This window comes from Protomyctophum bolini, assembly GCF_963924005.1.
Source record: "Protomyctophum bolini genome assembly, chromosome: 4".
Lineage (NCBI taxonomy): Eukaryota > Metazoa > Chordata > Actinopteri > Myctophiformes > Myctophidae > Protomyctophum > Protomyctophum bolini.
Genome location: NC_137865.1, coordinates 32856517 through 32873819, shown reverse-complemented (window position 1 = coordinate 32873819; position 17303 = coordinate 32856517). Strand labels below are relative to the sequence as shown.

Below are 17303 nucleotides of genomic sequence, written 5' to 3'. Positions count from 1 at the left end.
CTGTTCGTGACCTCCTAGACAGTGGGTGTCTGTCTGTGTGACCGTACAGTTTCAGTGCCACCAGCAGTGCTCCTTGAGCATTCAGTGATCGTTTCAGAGCTATGCTTCTCCTCCCTCGAGAAAGATACATGCAATTGAATGCTAATATTTAACGTGGAAGCATTATGTGATTTAGAAATTACATGAGGTCTGAGGCTGTCTGTGTTTCATGGTGCATCCGCATGGGATAAGCAAAGTCTATATTTCACTTGAATTGAAATGCTTTTTTGTGCACTGTTTTTGAGAAATATTGATTGGAAAATGTCTGGACGCTAGCTATAGGCCCTAACATCACTACAGTTGAAAGAAATTCCTGATTTGCTACCATGCATGTCATCTATCTAAGCATCTTTCGAGATTTAAAAATGTATTATTACCAGAGGTCCCCTGCAGGTAATTTTAGTGAATAGGGCGTAATATTGATAGTATACTGTATATGCCAATGGTGTATTGGTGTGGTGTGGAACCCACACTGCATGTGGATCCTACTGTGTCCCACGATCTAGCTAGTTGGATACAACTTGTAATTTCACTCTGTCTCAACAATCCTCTGTCTTCGATGGAATCATTTATTACAATTTCTAATTAGATTGCTTTTCTTAATGCAAAGAACAGATGAAAAAAATGCTTACCTCCCTCCATTATTTTGTGTGCGTGGTGCATGTGATGACAATGTTTTGCTGTTGTACACATGCGTATGAAAAGGCACTGTACGCCTGTAAGAAAAGGCACAGAGCATTGCAGTGGGAAAATGCTATGCTCAATTATGTTTGTACAGGGCAGGCCGGGCCATATTTGGAACACAAATTAGGCCATGAATGTAAATAACGGCTACAAAGCAACCCACCATGTTGTTTGACACATGCACTTGCATGTACAGTAGTAAATATTGTGATATCTGGTTAAAATGACTGGGTATGTCATGGCAGGATTGCATTCATTAGAAGCATTACTAGGTGTAGGCGTATGAGTTGATAATGTGTTATTAGATTAGATGTAATGGAGCTCAGAGTTCAGAGAGAATAAACGCAACTGTTTGAGTCTGACAGAATAGAAAGCCTTTATTTTCTTTGTAAAGTGCCACTCCTGATGAGGGCATTAATAAAAAATAACGGCAACAAAAACCTTTTGGACAACGTGATTTCTCATGAAAACAAATCCTAATACTGTACTATTATTACATGCCGGTAGAAGTAGATACTGTAGCAGCATTGGGTGGCATAAATGATGGTCTTAATAATGAATTATGGTCCCCAATTATAATATTGTCTGATGCAGTAACTTAAATCTGTCTCTGTGTGTGTGTGTGTGTGTGTGTGTGTGTGTGTGTGTGTGTGTGTGTGTGTGTGTGTGTGTGTGTGTGTGTGTGTGTGTGTGTGTGTGTGTGTGTGTGTGTGTGTGTGTGTGTGTGTGTGTTAAAAAAAAAATGTGTTAGTGGTCTCGTAAAATATTCTAATTCATTGAGATAAGATTTTTTGATTTTCATGAACTGTACGCCATAATCATCAAGATTAAAGAAAAAAGGTTTTAAATACTTCACTTTATGCACAATTAATTGAGAATATATGAAAGTTTCACATTTTGAATTATATTATGGAAGAAAATTAACTTTTACACAATATTCAAATTCATTGAGATGGAGCTGTATATCCACATCAAAACCAATATTCTATTCATATTCTAACTCATAAAGTGTGACATTACCATTACCTTGCGCAATGTGCCCTAGAATATGCAAGTGCATCAGCTGTCTGTGTGTGGTGCATGTGAGTGTGTTTGCATTGCACCAGTTGCGCATGTGTGTATTGTGTTTATTTGCATACAAACAGGTTTGTGCGTGTGCGAGTGCATGCCTGTGGGAGTGCGTGTGTGCGTGTGCGCGCAGTGTCAGCCAGACTGATGCAGGACAGACAGGGTGGCATTGGGATCTGCAGCAGCTACTGTAGTCGATTGATTCGGAAAGCTTTTAGCGCATGGCAAATTTTTCGTATGTCATGTGGCTGCAGGGACTGCATGGCCCAGGCAGTATTTGTTTACACTGAGAGGCTAATCCTGATGATCTGGCTTTGTGTGTGTGTGTGTGTGTGTGTGTGTGTGTGTGTGTGTGTGTGTGTGTGTGTGTGTGTGTGTGTGTGTGTGTGTGTGTGTGTGTGCGCGTGTGCGTGCGTCTGGGAAAGAGAAACAGAAAGGGAGAGCCATAGCAAAAGAGAAAAATTAAAATCTAAAAAGGAAACGGGGATTGGTGAGCTTATGTTTTCCAGTTTGCATGCAGTGGAGATTGTTAACTCAATTGGCTGACCTTAACTTGAGACAGATAGAGGCCTCACACAAGTTTTAAGACACAAATAGAGTAGTGGCAAAACATGTGTTTTGATGCAAATCATTTTGATGACGCACCGGCTGCATACAGAAACGCCTATATTATTTTTCTAAACAGATATTTTTGTTTACAAAATTGTGGGATATTTACAAAAAACAGCAGTAATCCTGTTCTCTATATATACTGCATCCTCTGGTCAGCCGGGGCACCTGATGGCGGGGAAAGGAACTGATTGTTCCTTCCACGAGCTACGTCCTACAGGGGGAAACTCCCACCTGTCAGGTGATAAGAATTACAGTTTAGGCAATTGGCACCCAGTGAAAAAGGGGGTTACAAAAATTGTGTGATAACAAATTCAATATACTCTTCGTATAAAATAGGAAAAAAAAAGAAAAAAAAGTAAAACTCAAGCTAGGAAAAAATAGGAAAAAGAAAAAAAAAACTTGCGCTAGGAAAAAATAGGAATAAGAATAAGAAAAAAACAAACACTCGCGCTAGGAAGAAATAGGGGAAAAACAAAAAAACAAAAACTCGCGCTAGGAAAAAATATGAAAAAAAAAAAAAAAAAAGTTATAGACGAATTCAGGAACGGGTCTCATGGTCACAGCAAACGTATATGAACACAAGGCTGCTGTACTTTATACCTCATGCTAAGCATTTAAAGTACGAGGCAGCAGCGTTGAGTCCGGGAGTGCTTGAGGGCTGAAGCACCCACTAGGTCAGGGGTAGGCAACCTGCGGCTCTAGAACCACATGTGGCTCATGTGGCCCTCTCCCGTGGCTCCCAGTTGCTACGGCAAAGAAGTATGAAAAGGAATAAGAGGTTTTCTTTTCTTTTCTTTTTTTACATTTAATCATAATTTATTATTGAATTTGCAGTAGGCATAAAGTTATTCTTTCATTTTGATATTGCAAAACAATGTTGCCTATACACCAGATAAAAATAAGAATCACATTTAATTAAGGAAAATGAAAAGAATAGAATAATGTATTCATGATACATCTATGTTTGTTTTCACCACCAATGCTGCTGGCTTACTGGTACAGTATACTTGACATGCTTTGAGAAATTAGCAAACAATAAAATGTAATATTAAAAGACCAGAATCACAAATAATTAAAGTTTGCTTTATAAAAGCAAACTTTTGCGGCTCCAGATAGAATTGTAATACGTTTTTGGGCCAAAAATGGCTCTTCTGATAATAAAGGTTGCCTACCCCTGCACTAGGTAGCCAAATAGCACCCACTGACGCTCCCCTCCCCCTGGTCATTTTGTCATTTGGGGACACAACTTTACGGGAGGGGGGGGGTGCTTGGGCCACTGGGGGGTAGGCGAACAGGTATTCAAATGCTAATAAGGTGGCTTTTGTTCTGCTGCCTGGCACCCACTGCAGTTTTAAGAACTCTCCGCGGCTGGTACGAGGTATAAAGTACAGCAGCCTTGTGTTCGTAGTACAACAGAATATTTGGCTATCGGGTAAGACTGACGTTATGTATCTTTCAGGACCTTTCCCTGCTTCGTCTCAACCATTACTCTATGGCTCTTGTCTCAGCCACCGCAGTGTTTTTTTGGACATTCCGTTTTCCAAAGTTGAATGTTGCCACTACTGTTGGAGCAGCCATAAACTACACAGGTTCATCACGATTTTCTGGGCATCTTTGTAAAGTTAGTGTTAGTAAAAAGCAGGTAAAAGAGTAACGTTTGAGCAGACTAACATCAGTCACTCTACAATTCAATGTAGTAGAAGATCTGCGAGTTTACACCGCAGATATGTCGTCTCTGCGACCATGAGACCCGTTTCTGAATTAGTCTATAGCCATGGCCCTTTAAAAGGCGAGCGGACGCTTTAGTTATGTACATACATAGAATGTCGGCTCCACACACACAGCTCTGTACAGTCATAAATTATTCACTTTGTTTTCATAGGGCCAGAGCTCAGTAGAGGGACTACGAGCGATTGAGAAAGAAAGAAAGAGAGGGACAGAGAAAGAGAACGTGGTGGTTGGGAGCGGGAGTTGAGAAAGATGCAGTGGCAGTGGAGATCATAGCTGAAGTGAGGGGAGGCGAGAGTTATTTGAAGCATTGGGAGCAACTCTGCTTGTAATTCTGGTCCACTGCACTATGTTGTTTCGAAAGCTGAGACAGAGATTGTAGATAGATGCTAGTGTTGGATATAATGCAGGTCTGGCTTTTTCCAGGTGTCCCCCACCTAATAAACATACGTGATGCTATATTCATTTAAGTTTTATTTATTCTCGAAATTACACTGAGTAATTAAACTCATTCACTCAGTGACTCAAGTAATACAATATCATATACTGTAGAAAAACACCACAATATCAGGAAAAGAAAAAACAAAATACATGTGAATTACATAGGTTTACAAATAAGACAAATTTCAAAACGATCTAAAAACAGTTACATATTGTGGGGGTCTGTATGCTCACCAAGGTTTTAAAACTGCTCAATGTTCAGGTTTCGATAAAAAGCAGGCATCACTTTGCATCACTGTCGTTCTCAAAGAGGCACGTAAACGTATTCAACAAGCATGCAATTATTGCATTTTAGTTTCTTTTAGATGACTTTTTATTGAATTTTAATCAAACATACATGTAAACAAAACGACTATGACAATTGACAATACATACAACAGAAACAAAACAAAACAACACAATATACGTACAATACACACAAGGAGAGATATCTGCCTCTCTTCTCTATTGATGATCATAATACATAAGTACCTCAAGCATCCGCTTCTACAGGTTAAACAGATTTAACTGAATTTAAACAAAATCAGGTCTTATGGTAGAGACATGAGTAATCCATCTAAACCGGTTGGTATAACATTTGTAAGCCACTTTTTTGTTAAGGCTTTTTTGGATGCCACCAGTAATACCCTCAGTAGCTTTGCAAATTGAAGTCCTTCCAGATCTGCATTGTTGTCTTTTCTATTTGTTTGTCGAAGCACATGAAGACATATACAGACTGTACTCAAGTGCTGTTAACTGGCGCAGTTGAACGTCATATGGTGATGCAAGCAGGGTGAAATACCTCCCTGTACTCTCTCTGTAATCTGTAATTAAAGGACCATTGTGGTCGTATGTATGGCAGGTTTATACCATTGATTGTCTATGACTCACGGTATACTTGATATTACTGCAGAACATTTTCCAAATTCCTGATTAAAAGTAAAAACAAGGGCTTGCGTGACTAAATAATACCTGGATCTATTGAAACACATGTTCTCTTTTCCATTTCCTGAAAAGTAATGTCTTTTTTTTTTCCATTTCCTGAATAGTAATGGCTTTATTTTTTCCATTTTCTGAATAGTAATGAATTTGTGCCATACAAGGTTTCCATCCGTCATTGCAATCGAGAGATCATTGTATTGATTGATTGTATCGTGTGAAGTATTTATTAACAGTTTGTACAATGGGTACTTTACAATGAAAGCACAACTCAATCCAAAAGCTGTTACTGTGGATGACACCATAAAGCATTACACTTCACATTCACATGTCTTAATAACTGTTGGCAGGGCGTTCCACATTTTGGTAGCATAGGAGCGAAAATAATTTAGTCCCTTGTTTGTGCCGAATCTGGGTTGCACATGGTTTGTTGAACTCCCTCTGGTGTTGTGGGTGTGGACTTTGTTGACATTAAGGAAGTATTTAGATGGGTACATGGGTATCTTGGTGGTGTAGCAAATCTTGTGGACCTGTACTCTGTCATACTCTGCAAGTGCAATATAATGTAATGAGAGAATCACGTAGAGTCGGTGCACTCCAGACTGTTGACTGCGGCGGAGTGGAGTGTATTAGTGCTACCTAGCATGTCTTCCTCTCCCCCACCGCTAATGGGATTACACAGCACAGTGTCCAGCAGAGCCGAGCTCTCCTCTCTTCCACACCTTGTCAGGGTCAGGATAAATTACCCAGTGTGGCGTGAAAAAAGTACTCACATTCTCTATTTAAGTAAAAGTATCAGTACTGCAATGTGGTAATACTCCGTTACAAGTAAAAATTCGGAATTCAAAATGTACTTTAGTAAAAGCGCAAGTATTGACATCAAAAGTAACAAAAGTAAAAGTACTCATTTTGCAGAAGTTCCGATTTCAAGTTTTCAAATGTATAAAACTCTTTTGCAAATAGCCGATCTACAAGCTCACGATGCGTCACATCGCAATGCATTGTGAGCTTGATTGGCTATTTTCAAATGGTCGAAATGTATATAGAGCTGAAGTTACTGTATGGTTTGTCATAATAATCAAACTCTATAAAGTAACTAGTAACTAAAGTAGGCCTATTCAAATAAATGTGGTGGAGTAAAATTACAATATAATATAATGGAAACCAAGCTACACTTCCTAACCATCTGTCCACTGTACCAAGACATCAGATACACATACTGTACTTCCCACAGATTACAACCACCCACGGAGATTTTGAAAACTAAGCATTTAGGGACTAATGAAAACTCCCATCTGCTGGGCGAAGTACAAGATTTGTGAGCTGCTGTGAAGGATATCAAATGTAACACAACCACCCTAGAGACTAATCATTGTGTGTATTCCTGCACTATCTGCATTGAGTGATCTTGGTACATAGAAATTGATTTATTGAAGATTCTGACTTTCAAATGATGTTTGACAGTCACTCAGTCAGCACTATAGTTGCTTATTTTAGACCCCGTGCGACAACGCAAGCGTATTTACGTGAGCGCGATCCCGTTAATTTGTTGCGCACGTGCTTGTTACGTCCACACGCCCGCGACTCACCAAACCTGGCTTTTTTTTAACGCTTGCGTTGTTGTTCCCCTCTTCAACAGACCTGGAGGAGACCTGTGTTGATCCAGGCAACAACGCCTGCGTTCCTCGCTTCACGTTTGCATCGTGCGATAAGAGTCTCGCGTTAACGCAGCACGTTAATGCTGATTACGGCCCAGCAGTCATTTTTACTTTACATCCAGTAACATCCAGTTATTATATTTATTGTGGGCTCGAGTAGCGAGCCCAGTATTGTTACCTTCTTTATTCCTAGTGGCCAAAATCAATATTTTGTTTGGGCATGGCAGTAGCATTACATTCTGTTTGACAGATGGTCTTATTGCAGGGACTCATGTGACTCAGGGCATTGTTTTGTGTTTACCTTAGCTGAGTGAGCGAGTGTGGCGCTTCCAAATGAGCAGAAATATCGTGTGTGAAATGAAGAGCCAGATCACTCATAGCATCTCTGAGGATAGACTTCTGGATGAGCAGGACATGTCTGTTGGATCTGAGAAATCCAACAGACTCGTCTTGATCACATGACTACAGAGATCATGTGTACTGATTTGCGTGAGATTTGGATGAAATCTGTGCGACTAAATGTGTTTCGCAGAAATCGGCCTCATGGTGGCGCTATAACCGGCAGATGTGGAGGGATGCAGGGACAATGTTTTTCCATGGCCTCTAGGGAGTGAGCATACATAAGTTGTTTACAGATCGATGCAGTTATAGCTAAAAACAGGAATTGGCCTGTTATAGCGCCACCATGAGGCTGATTTGAAGAAAAAAAAGAGTGGCATGTCGTCCTCGGCCTAGTGGAAATGTGCGTGTATAATTACACGGAAATTGCACACTGTGTTTGTGATTTGTGGCATTTTGTTCGAAACGGACCAATCATGTGAGCTTTGATTCTAGGGGTTCTGTCATATAATGAGGCAATTCTTTCCCCAAGTGGAAGAACCACTGGCAGATGCTTTTTCTGTCTTTCTTTCTCTCTCCAACTTTTGCACACACATTATGTGCATGTTATGCACGCACGCATGCACGCACAAATACAAATACAAATGCAAATGAGAGTTTGTGTGAAAGTGTGTGAAAGCACGGCATAGACCATGAGGTGGCCATGGACCGTTCCTGGTGGAAAAAAGCCATAGCAATCATTGGCTAAGAGACGAGAACAGCACTGCACTGTTTTTATCTACAAAGCCTTACTAAAAAAAAGCCTAATATCTTAACCGCTACAACAACCTATTACATCCCAAAACTGTCCATCATCACATGCGTTAATTCCGAACTGTGTAAAACAAGCTTTCATTACTATGCACCTCACATGTGGAACTGTCTACAATCAATTTAAAAACTGAAGAACTTTATTTCACTTTAAAAGACAAATTAATTTGAGATCCAGCTGTACTTGTCTCCACTAATTGGGAGAGAGTACGTTTTGCACTCCGTTGTGTGTGTGTCCGTCTGTCCGTCCTTCCGTCCGTCCGTTACCAGCTAATCTCTAGCACCGTTGGCCCGATCCATGCCAAACTTTGCACACACACTCCCTGGATGCCAACGATGAACCTCTGCCCCAAATATTCCACAACGGCCTGTTATAGCGCCACCATGAGGCCGATTTTGGCAAAACACATTTCTGTAGATTACTCGTACACATTTTATCCATACATTACACAATTCGGTATACACTATCTCCATAGTCATGTGATCAACACGGATCTGCACCATTTCCCATCTTCCATCCTGATTGGCTAAGATTGGCTTCCAAAGCTCACATTATTGGTCCGTTTCAAACAAAATGCCACAAATCACAGTGTGCAATTTCCGTGACATTATACATGCACATTTCCCCTAGGCCGAGGACGAAATGGCACTATTTTTTTTCCAAATCAGGCTCACGGTGGCGCTATAACAGGGCAATTCCTGTTTATACCTATAACTGCATTGATCTGTGTACAACTTTGTATGCACACTCCCTAGAGGCCATGGAAAAACATTTTCCCTGCATCTACACATCTGCCGGTTATAGCGCCACCATGAGGCTGATTTCTGCAAAACACATTGTTTATATTAGTCGCACAGACAGGGGTTGTCTTTCTGTGGAACATGGTCTGTTGCGGAATAAGCTCCCAGAGCAGATTAGTGAAATGTAAATGAGGCTTTATTTGAGTTGAACAAGAGATGTCTGCCAAGAAGGAAGCAGGGCTGGGCTGTTCATCTAAAGGAGCGGTTCCCAACCCTTTTTGGCCATGCAGCCCCTGTTACCTCCCGACCTAGCTGATGCACCCCCCACATGGAAATATAAATTGCATAAGCTATATAGAGACATATATTTCATTTTGTTCCACCTGAATATGGCATAATATGTGCAGCATAGGCTATATTCTGCATTACTTGCAAAACATTTGCATAATATGTTAATATATTTGAAATAAAACCATAGCACCACCATTAGACTTTACATGTCGCGCACCACAAGGGGTGCACGCACCACAGTTTGGGAACCACTGATCTTAAGGAACACAGGATCCTGTTCAGACTCATGGTGGATGACAGGGCACAGTACTTGCAAATAATGCGAGAATCTTTCACTTATAGGAACTGCTCCTGTCGCAATGTGATGATGTCATGCCCATTATGGTCTAGCCCTATGGAATGTATGGAATCTCTCTCTCTAGGTCGTCCTCAGACGAGCCTTCCATCGTCGCTTCCAGTCATCCCAGTTCTCCATACATCCGGCTAGCTCGTTGGTGCTTTGCACTCCTGCGTCTTTCTTGAGTACATCCACATATGTTAGTATGGGACGTCCTCGTGACCGGTGCCCATGCGTTGGTTCCATAGACTGTAAAAAATATGGACAAAGCGTTCCGCGGGTCTAACGTGAACGTAAAATGAAGCCTGTCAGTCCTTGCAATGGAAGTCGCCATCTTTCTAGATCCGTTTTGGCCCAGTTCAGGCCAGCTGGCCCATTGGCTGGCCCAGACAACGAGGCGGGACTTCCCCCTTCTTCTTCGTTGGTTTTTATTTTGACTCGAGTGGGTGGGGGATCCCGTTCATAGACTGTAACGGTAGCCACGCCCCTCAGAACATGCGCGACTTTATGGTCATTTTTTTAATAAATGGGACCATAATTTTCCAAAAAGAATATTATGACATTAGAAATGAGACTTTAAACTAGTGACTGGAAGAAAAAAGTATTCATGACCATGTTTATTAAGGTAATACAGTCTAGGTGAAGTTGGGCCCAAATACATGGACTTCTATGGGGCTATGGGTTTTTTTGAGCCCAATGAGAGCGCCACAACAGGCCATTATATGAACTTTCATTTCCTTAGTGGCTTCACAAAATATCCGTCTGACTGCCCCCCTGGTTGGTTCCCACAGCACCAGTTTGCTGGCTGGCAGCTCCTTGTGTCTTTGGCAGTGTCCTGCAAGTCTTATTCTCCTGGCTGCTAGGGTCGCTCACCCTGAATATTCTATATAACATGTGTACTCTTGCTGATGTTGAGCACTACGCGTAACATTCTGGTGTAGCACCCGTCTAGTGCCTTCTGCAGAGTTGGCTTCAGGGTCCAGGATTCACTGCCATAATAGAACAGATTATACCGTCGCATAGAAGAAGCTGAGTTTGATTTGTCGGGGATGGTTGGAGTTCCATACACTGGCCATGCCATTGAGGGCCCTCCATGCAAGTGCCTTCTTCACTTTTAGATCTTGCTCTGTTGAGTTTACCCATCAGCCCAGGTACGTGAAGTCATTGACTTCCTTCAGACCTGTTGTTGTGAGAGGTGGATGTTCCGTTTGGATGTTATAGGTGATCACCTCAGTTTTCTTGGCATTCAGCCGAAGGCCAACTTTGGCACACTCTGACTCCACTCTGCTCAAGAGCTCCTGTGCTTGATCCATGTCGTTGGAGAGTAGGCTGATGTCATCCGCGTAGTCTAGGTCTGTCAGAACTACTGTAGGGTGTCTTCTTGACCTCCTTGGCGTAAGAGTGAGGCCAAGATCCTGCTCTCCATTGATGGCCTTCCTGAGCGCGTGGTCCAGAACTATATGGCAAAGAGGAAGCTAGAGTGTCTCCTTGCATTACCCCAGCTAGGATGTCAAACTCCTCACTGTCGCCATCTGAGGTCACCACCTTGGCCCGTGTTCCTGCATACATGGTATACATAAAGGTTGTTCACCAACATCTAATCAGTTCACAAGAATGGTACATTCCGTACAAATATAGATGGACAAATCAAAAACGTACGTGCGTGCGAGCGAGTGTGCGTGTGTGTACGGGTGTGTGCGTGTGTAATGTGTATATAAGAAAACAAACAGTATTTGTCTGAGTCACCATAATGTTTTCTATTGAAAGCCTATTTGTCGTCTGATGCCCTTGGCTCCACTGTGGGGAAAGGGGTGGGGGGAGACACTGGAGGCTAGGGGGCTGTGTCTTTATAATGATTCGTCCTCCGCTCCGAGTAGATTAGAGGTTGCTGTTAATGTGTTAAATACAGGCTGTGTCTTTATATGGCGGGCCGGGTACTAGGGATGCCGCCGAATAATCGATTTTTCGATTATGTGTTGCCGTCCCCAAAATCGATATTTATATTTCATAATCGAAAATCAAAAAAAAAAAAAAAAAACGTTTTTTTTTTTGTTTTTTTTGTTTTTTTTAATAGTTAAAATATAGGCTAATAAGTAATGCTGCATGATATATCGAACATGTACCTTCATCAGAGTGGAGAATATAAGTATAAATCAAGTTGAGCAAAGCCACTCTGATCTGCCCCTCTATCTAACAGACACAGTTAACGATCGCTTGTTAAGTGCCTGCCAGACAGACAATCAGATGAAATGAAGGCAGGTGTAGAGTAGAGTGTAGACTAGTGAACTGAACATGTTCTCTTTATATCAAGTAATACATACCAGCCCCTTATGAAACTACTTCTCCCCAAATCCAAATGGATTTCATTTTCCATCCTGAATGGCACTGAGAAGATCTCCACAAAGGTTTACTCATCAAAACTGATTATAAAACTGTAACCATCAAAGCATGCACTCAACATATAATGGTTATGTGACCATGGCATGTGCATAATATAAAATCTTAGAAGTTTTATCTGATATTGATTAAAAAATTAAAAAAAACAAAAAATATAACTTTTTTTTTTTTTTTTTTTTTTGGGGGAGGGGGTGTGTGGGGGGGGGGGGGGGGTCGATTAATCGATTATTAATCGCCAGAGCTTTAGAATATTCGATTGGGCAAATGGTCACCATGTGGCATCCCTACCGGGTACACTGGTTTGGTTTAGCTCTGAAATGTAATATTTGAAGTCTTGTGACAGCTAATTTTCTTTGTATATTCATATACTGTGTACTTTTATTCTATTTTATGTACATATATTGGCAGAGGAAGTGTAGCGCCCAAGATTACATTAGATAATTGACACTGGGTGAAAAAATGGGTTGCAAAATCATGGGACAATATGTATATTTTTTAATCATATAAATATTATTTTTGTGTGATAAGGTGGGCAATATAAGCTTCGGCTTCAGCCCTAACATTTTCCGCCAAATAGTCACCTTGTTGACTAAGTTGTAGGCTACTGTATATGCCTAACAACTGTATTGTTTTTAACAAATGACCGAAATCTAAATAAAACTATAAAACTGCTAAATCACGATCCGTTTAGGACTGATTAACCGAACATTATGTGAATAATTTAAATATTACATAATTGTGCTTCTGTAGCAGTGCTACAGTAACAGTACATGCTTGTTCCGTTTTTCAAATCGACTGCCGACAATATTTCTCAGTAGAGGTCTCATACACTCATACACTGTGTGACTGTACTGAGAAAGCTGCATGTGTATACGATTTAAATCGTTTGTTGTTAACTTTATTGATAAGGCTTATTTAGATTAAGTCTGACCTGAGCCCGAAATAGTAGTATGAAAATGAAAACCGGGCCCTACTCTGTGAATAATGCGCATTATTTCGTTCTGGATGAAAATTGTATGCACTGCATTTTCTACGTGCTTTTTTTAGGTTCTGCTTTTAAACCAAAATGGCTAAACCAGAGGATATGTTCTTGTTCCTGTCTGTTTCTTTTATTTGTGTACTGTAATGTATCTTTTTGTAATGTATTGTGTCTGTCTTGTCTGTATCTTGAACGGTGACGTCATGGACGCAAAACAAATTTCAGTACAAGCTGACAATAAAGTTGTATCGTATCGTATTACACACCTACAAGTGAAGTCGACGTGTGCCACTCCACTCGGCCCAGAGACACCATTTGTAAGAATTCACCTCATATTCTATTCATATTCAACTTCAAACAATTGTAAGCGGGATAGGCTTGTATTCTGTAAAACCCAGTCAAGTTTCACTTACATTTTGAAGGTCTTGGCTTTGATCAAGAGACAATTATAGTATAGGAAACGAAGGCAATGAATAACCTTTCCTTTATGGTGTCTTTATTGATAGAGTAAAACAGAAATGAGGAGAGATACACGGGGAGTAGCCTCGCTACCCAGGCTTTCATTTCGTCACACGGGGAGTGACATACAGCAAAGTTCACCAGGATTGGGACTTGAACCCGCGATGCTCTATCAGGCTGCATTTGGAGCCTAAGTGCCCGCTAGTCCAGCCCGGGCCTGCAAAACCTTCCTTTAGGGTGCAATGCCTTTAATCCCATTGCAGGGGTGCTAGCCCCTCCTATGCCCAGCTTTGTGTGTCTGGGTGTACCCCATAGCGATGATTTGATTGGCTGGCTGAGGGCTTAAAAAGTGAAGACAGAAAAGTGAGGCGCCAAAAGTGATTGGCCGGAATGTTTTTTATCCTTTATTTACCCAGGGTAGTAGCTGAGCACAAGTGCTCATTTTCAGCAACGCCCTGCACATAGCAACACACACACACACACACACACACACACACACACACACACACACACACACACACACACACACACACACACACACACACACACATTAAAACCTGGGAGCTGACCAGTACAACCACAGTCTTATACTGTTGCCACTAAGCAGCTCCAGGGGGAGCAGTTGGGGGTTCAGTGCCTTGCTCAAGGTCACTTCAGCGGTGTTTGGTGATCTGATGACAATCACTTCCCCACCCAGATTTTTCCTGCCCATCCGGGGAATCGAACCGACAACCTTTCGGCAACAGGGGCCACTGCTGCCCCAGCATTGGTCCGACAGTGCACATTATAACTAAGCCGAACCTTTACCCCAACCTCACACTAATCTACTTTTATTTCCGGACCAATGGTGCCATCAAAAGAGTGTACCTAAGTACTGTAGGCCTATGCAGATATGGGCATATCAATGGCTGCATGCATGCTCTGTGCATCTGTTAGTGACAGTGAACATTGAATTTAATTTTGCAACATCATATTCAGTATTTGCCTCAAAGAGTTTCTGTCCATAAAATGACGATGCCAGAGACAAAGTAATGGGCACTGAGCTTAGATCACAATTAATTATTTTAACAGGCCTGCCACAAACGTGTGATAGCATATTTTACATGGTAAAATGCTGACTTGATTAAATTGGAGACAGTGAAGCATCTTCCAAAGAGGCCCTAGGGGTTTTGTCTCACTCACCATACTGAAAAGCTCTCATCCGCAAGAACAACTGGCTGATCCGTGCATACAGTACAGGCAGCTGTGGCTCAGTGGATAGATCAGCCATTAGAGAACCAGAATGTTTCCGCTAAATCCCTGGCTCTGCCTGGCTTTGCATCAAAGTGTCCTTGAGCAAGACACTGAACCCCTAATTGCTCCCGATGAGCAGGTGCCTTGTCTCTGCCATTGGTGTGTTAATGATTTACATTTTTATAATGGGTGAATGTAACCTATTATAAAGCAATTGAAAGCACTTTTGAAAGCGCTTTGGATTAAGGCACTATAGAAATGCTACACCATTTACCATCAGACTTTTAGAGTCCAATACCCATTTGGATGTGACATTTGGCCAGTGTCTTGACTGCAGTGGTTTTTGAAACCATGGTGATTTGTTGCAGTATATATCGTGTGTCTGTTAAGGCTGTACCCTAGCCCTGTTTTTAGGACTCGAACCTTCGGCAGGAATTTTCGAGCAAACCTTCGAACCATTCGTTTCTAATTAATTTGAAGCACGTAACTTTGGAAAAGTGTCATAGTAGCTTGTTTACAACTGAAACAGACTTCCTGTGCATAACTTCCTCTTCAAAATAAGAGCCACATGTAATGATTAGTTTTATTTCTAAGTCTACTTACAGGACATTAACATCACATTTGAGTTCCTTTTGAATGCCTGTCAGATTTCTCTACTTAACTGTCTCAGCTGTTGGTGCGCAAATGCGCCTTGCATGCCTTTGATCTACGTGCAGAAAACATGTTGACGACGTATGTGCACTGGCGCATCGGTTGTGTGCCCCCCTGATTATTAATAACATCTAATGGTTCAAGCCCATTAATTAAGATTCGAGTGCCAACCCTAATGAGCGAAGGTGCGAACCCTGAATGTTCAGGGACAGCCTTAGTGTGTGTGTGTGTGTGTGTGTGTGTGTGTGTGTGTGTGTGTGTGTGTGTGTGTGTGTGTGTGTGCGCATGCATGTGTGCGCCTGTGTGTGTGTGTGTTCATGCGTGTGGTCGGGTCAGTGTACCTTCACAGTTGTGTACACACACACACACACACACACACACACACACACACACACACACACACACACACACAGTCTTCATTCTTTACTGTGTGTTATGAAACTCTGTTCTAAGTATTGGACCCTCGTCTGGTTCTGGTGTGTGACGACCCGGTTGACATTTCCATGGTTCGGCGGCGGACAGACAGACAGGCTAGCCCACAAGTACCAAGTATCAGTACACAGCATGTTGTATATCACAACACTGTGTAGCCTCTCTCCTTCTGTTTATCCTTTCCCCATTAGTATACACCAAATATCAGCTCCCCAACAGCAATAGGCAAGGCTCCAGGTTTCACACCGTCGCACTGTTGGCAACAACACTGGCACAGTTGATTCCACACATATTAATGAAGTGGTGTAGTTGCCCCGAGTCGGAGATCTGACTGTTTTTTTTCTCCCCACTGCATTGAACCCGCTGTCATTTGAAACTCGATCGTGATTTAGTTCCTAACCCTGGCTTTTGTGCAAATTTAAACACACAAAAGTCAAATTAAATAGGCTAATGTAATGTTACTGTTTTTCAAATGTATTCATAATTTTACTGTATGTAAAGATATATTGTCTTACATCTCTCCCTTTTTGTGTTTAGAAATTGAACAAACATTGCCTCTGCATGTTGAAAATTGTTGTATTATTATGCCTCATTTTCAGGCAAGTCACACGTTAAACAAATAATTTCTCACCATTCTGTGATTGTAATTTCATTCATCTTCGCTCTTCCCTCCGTCTCTTCTTCAGTTTTAGTTATCATGTTCTCACTGCACTTTTCATCTCCCCCTTCTATCCCCTCCTCTTTCATGCTCTTTAATCCTCTGTTACCCCCCCTTCCCTTTGCCCGTACTCCACTCCTTTCTCTTCCCTCCCTTCTCTCTTTTTTTCTCTCCCAGGCAAGCGAGGCACGCTGCAAGCGCTGTGTGTGCATGAGCAAGAGCAAGCGGTGTGTGTGCGCGTGCATGTATGTGACTGTGTGTGTACGCGGCAATTGAGCGAGTGAGAGAGGGGGAGAGAGAGAGCTAGAGAGAGAGAGAGACGCACACAGGCAGCGCGAGTCCCCTCACACAGAGCATGCCTCTGCGTCCGGCAGCCGGCAAACATGAGCCACCTAGCCCTGAACGGCAGGAGACTCCACAGCCGCAGCGCACGCTCCTCATCGCGCACGCACGCTCGCACTCTCACACGCTCACACACAGCGCAGCCAACGGCAGCCAGGGGGGCAGCAGCTCCACCAGCAGCAGCTCCGGCAGCAGCTCCCGGGAAGAGGACAGCGGCGTTCCCGCTCCTGTACTCCTCGTCTCGGCTCTCCGGCCCCCCGCCGGTCCAGGTCCAGGTGCAGAGCACAGCGCAACCAGTGCCAGAGGACCCATGGAGGAGCCCACGGGCAACACGGTGGTCATCCGCATCGGAATCCCAGACCTGCAGCAGACGGTAAGGAAGCACCCCCCCCCCCCACCCCCCCACCCGCTGCTCCAGAGAGAGAG

General features: G+C 42.4%; 1 protein-coding gene across 1 annotated transcript in view; it reads left to right on the top strand.

The window, feature by feature from the left end:
* Nucleotides 1–16890: 16890 nt before the first annotated feature.
* Nucleotides 16891–17303, top strand: part of shank3a (SH3 and multiple ankyrin repeat domains 3a) — a gene marked incomplete at its 5' end in the record, with an annotated part of 258696 nt that continues 258283 nt past the window's right edge. The window contains one exon of the mRNA XM_080761381.1: nt 16891–17250. Coding sequence (XP_080617507.1) covers nt 16891–17250 — 360 coding nt within the window. The remainder of the gene's footprint in view (nt 17251–17303) is intronic.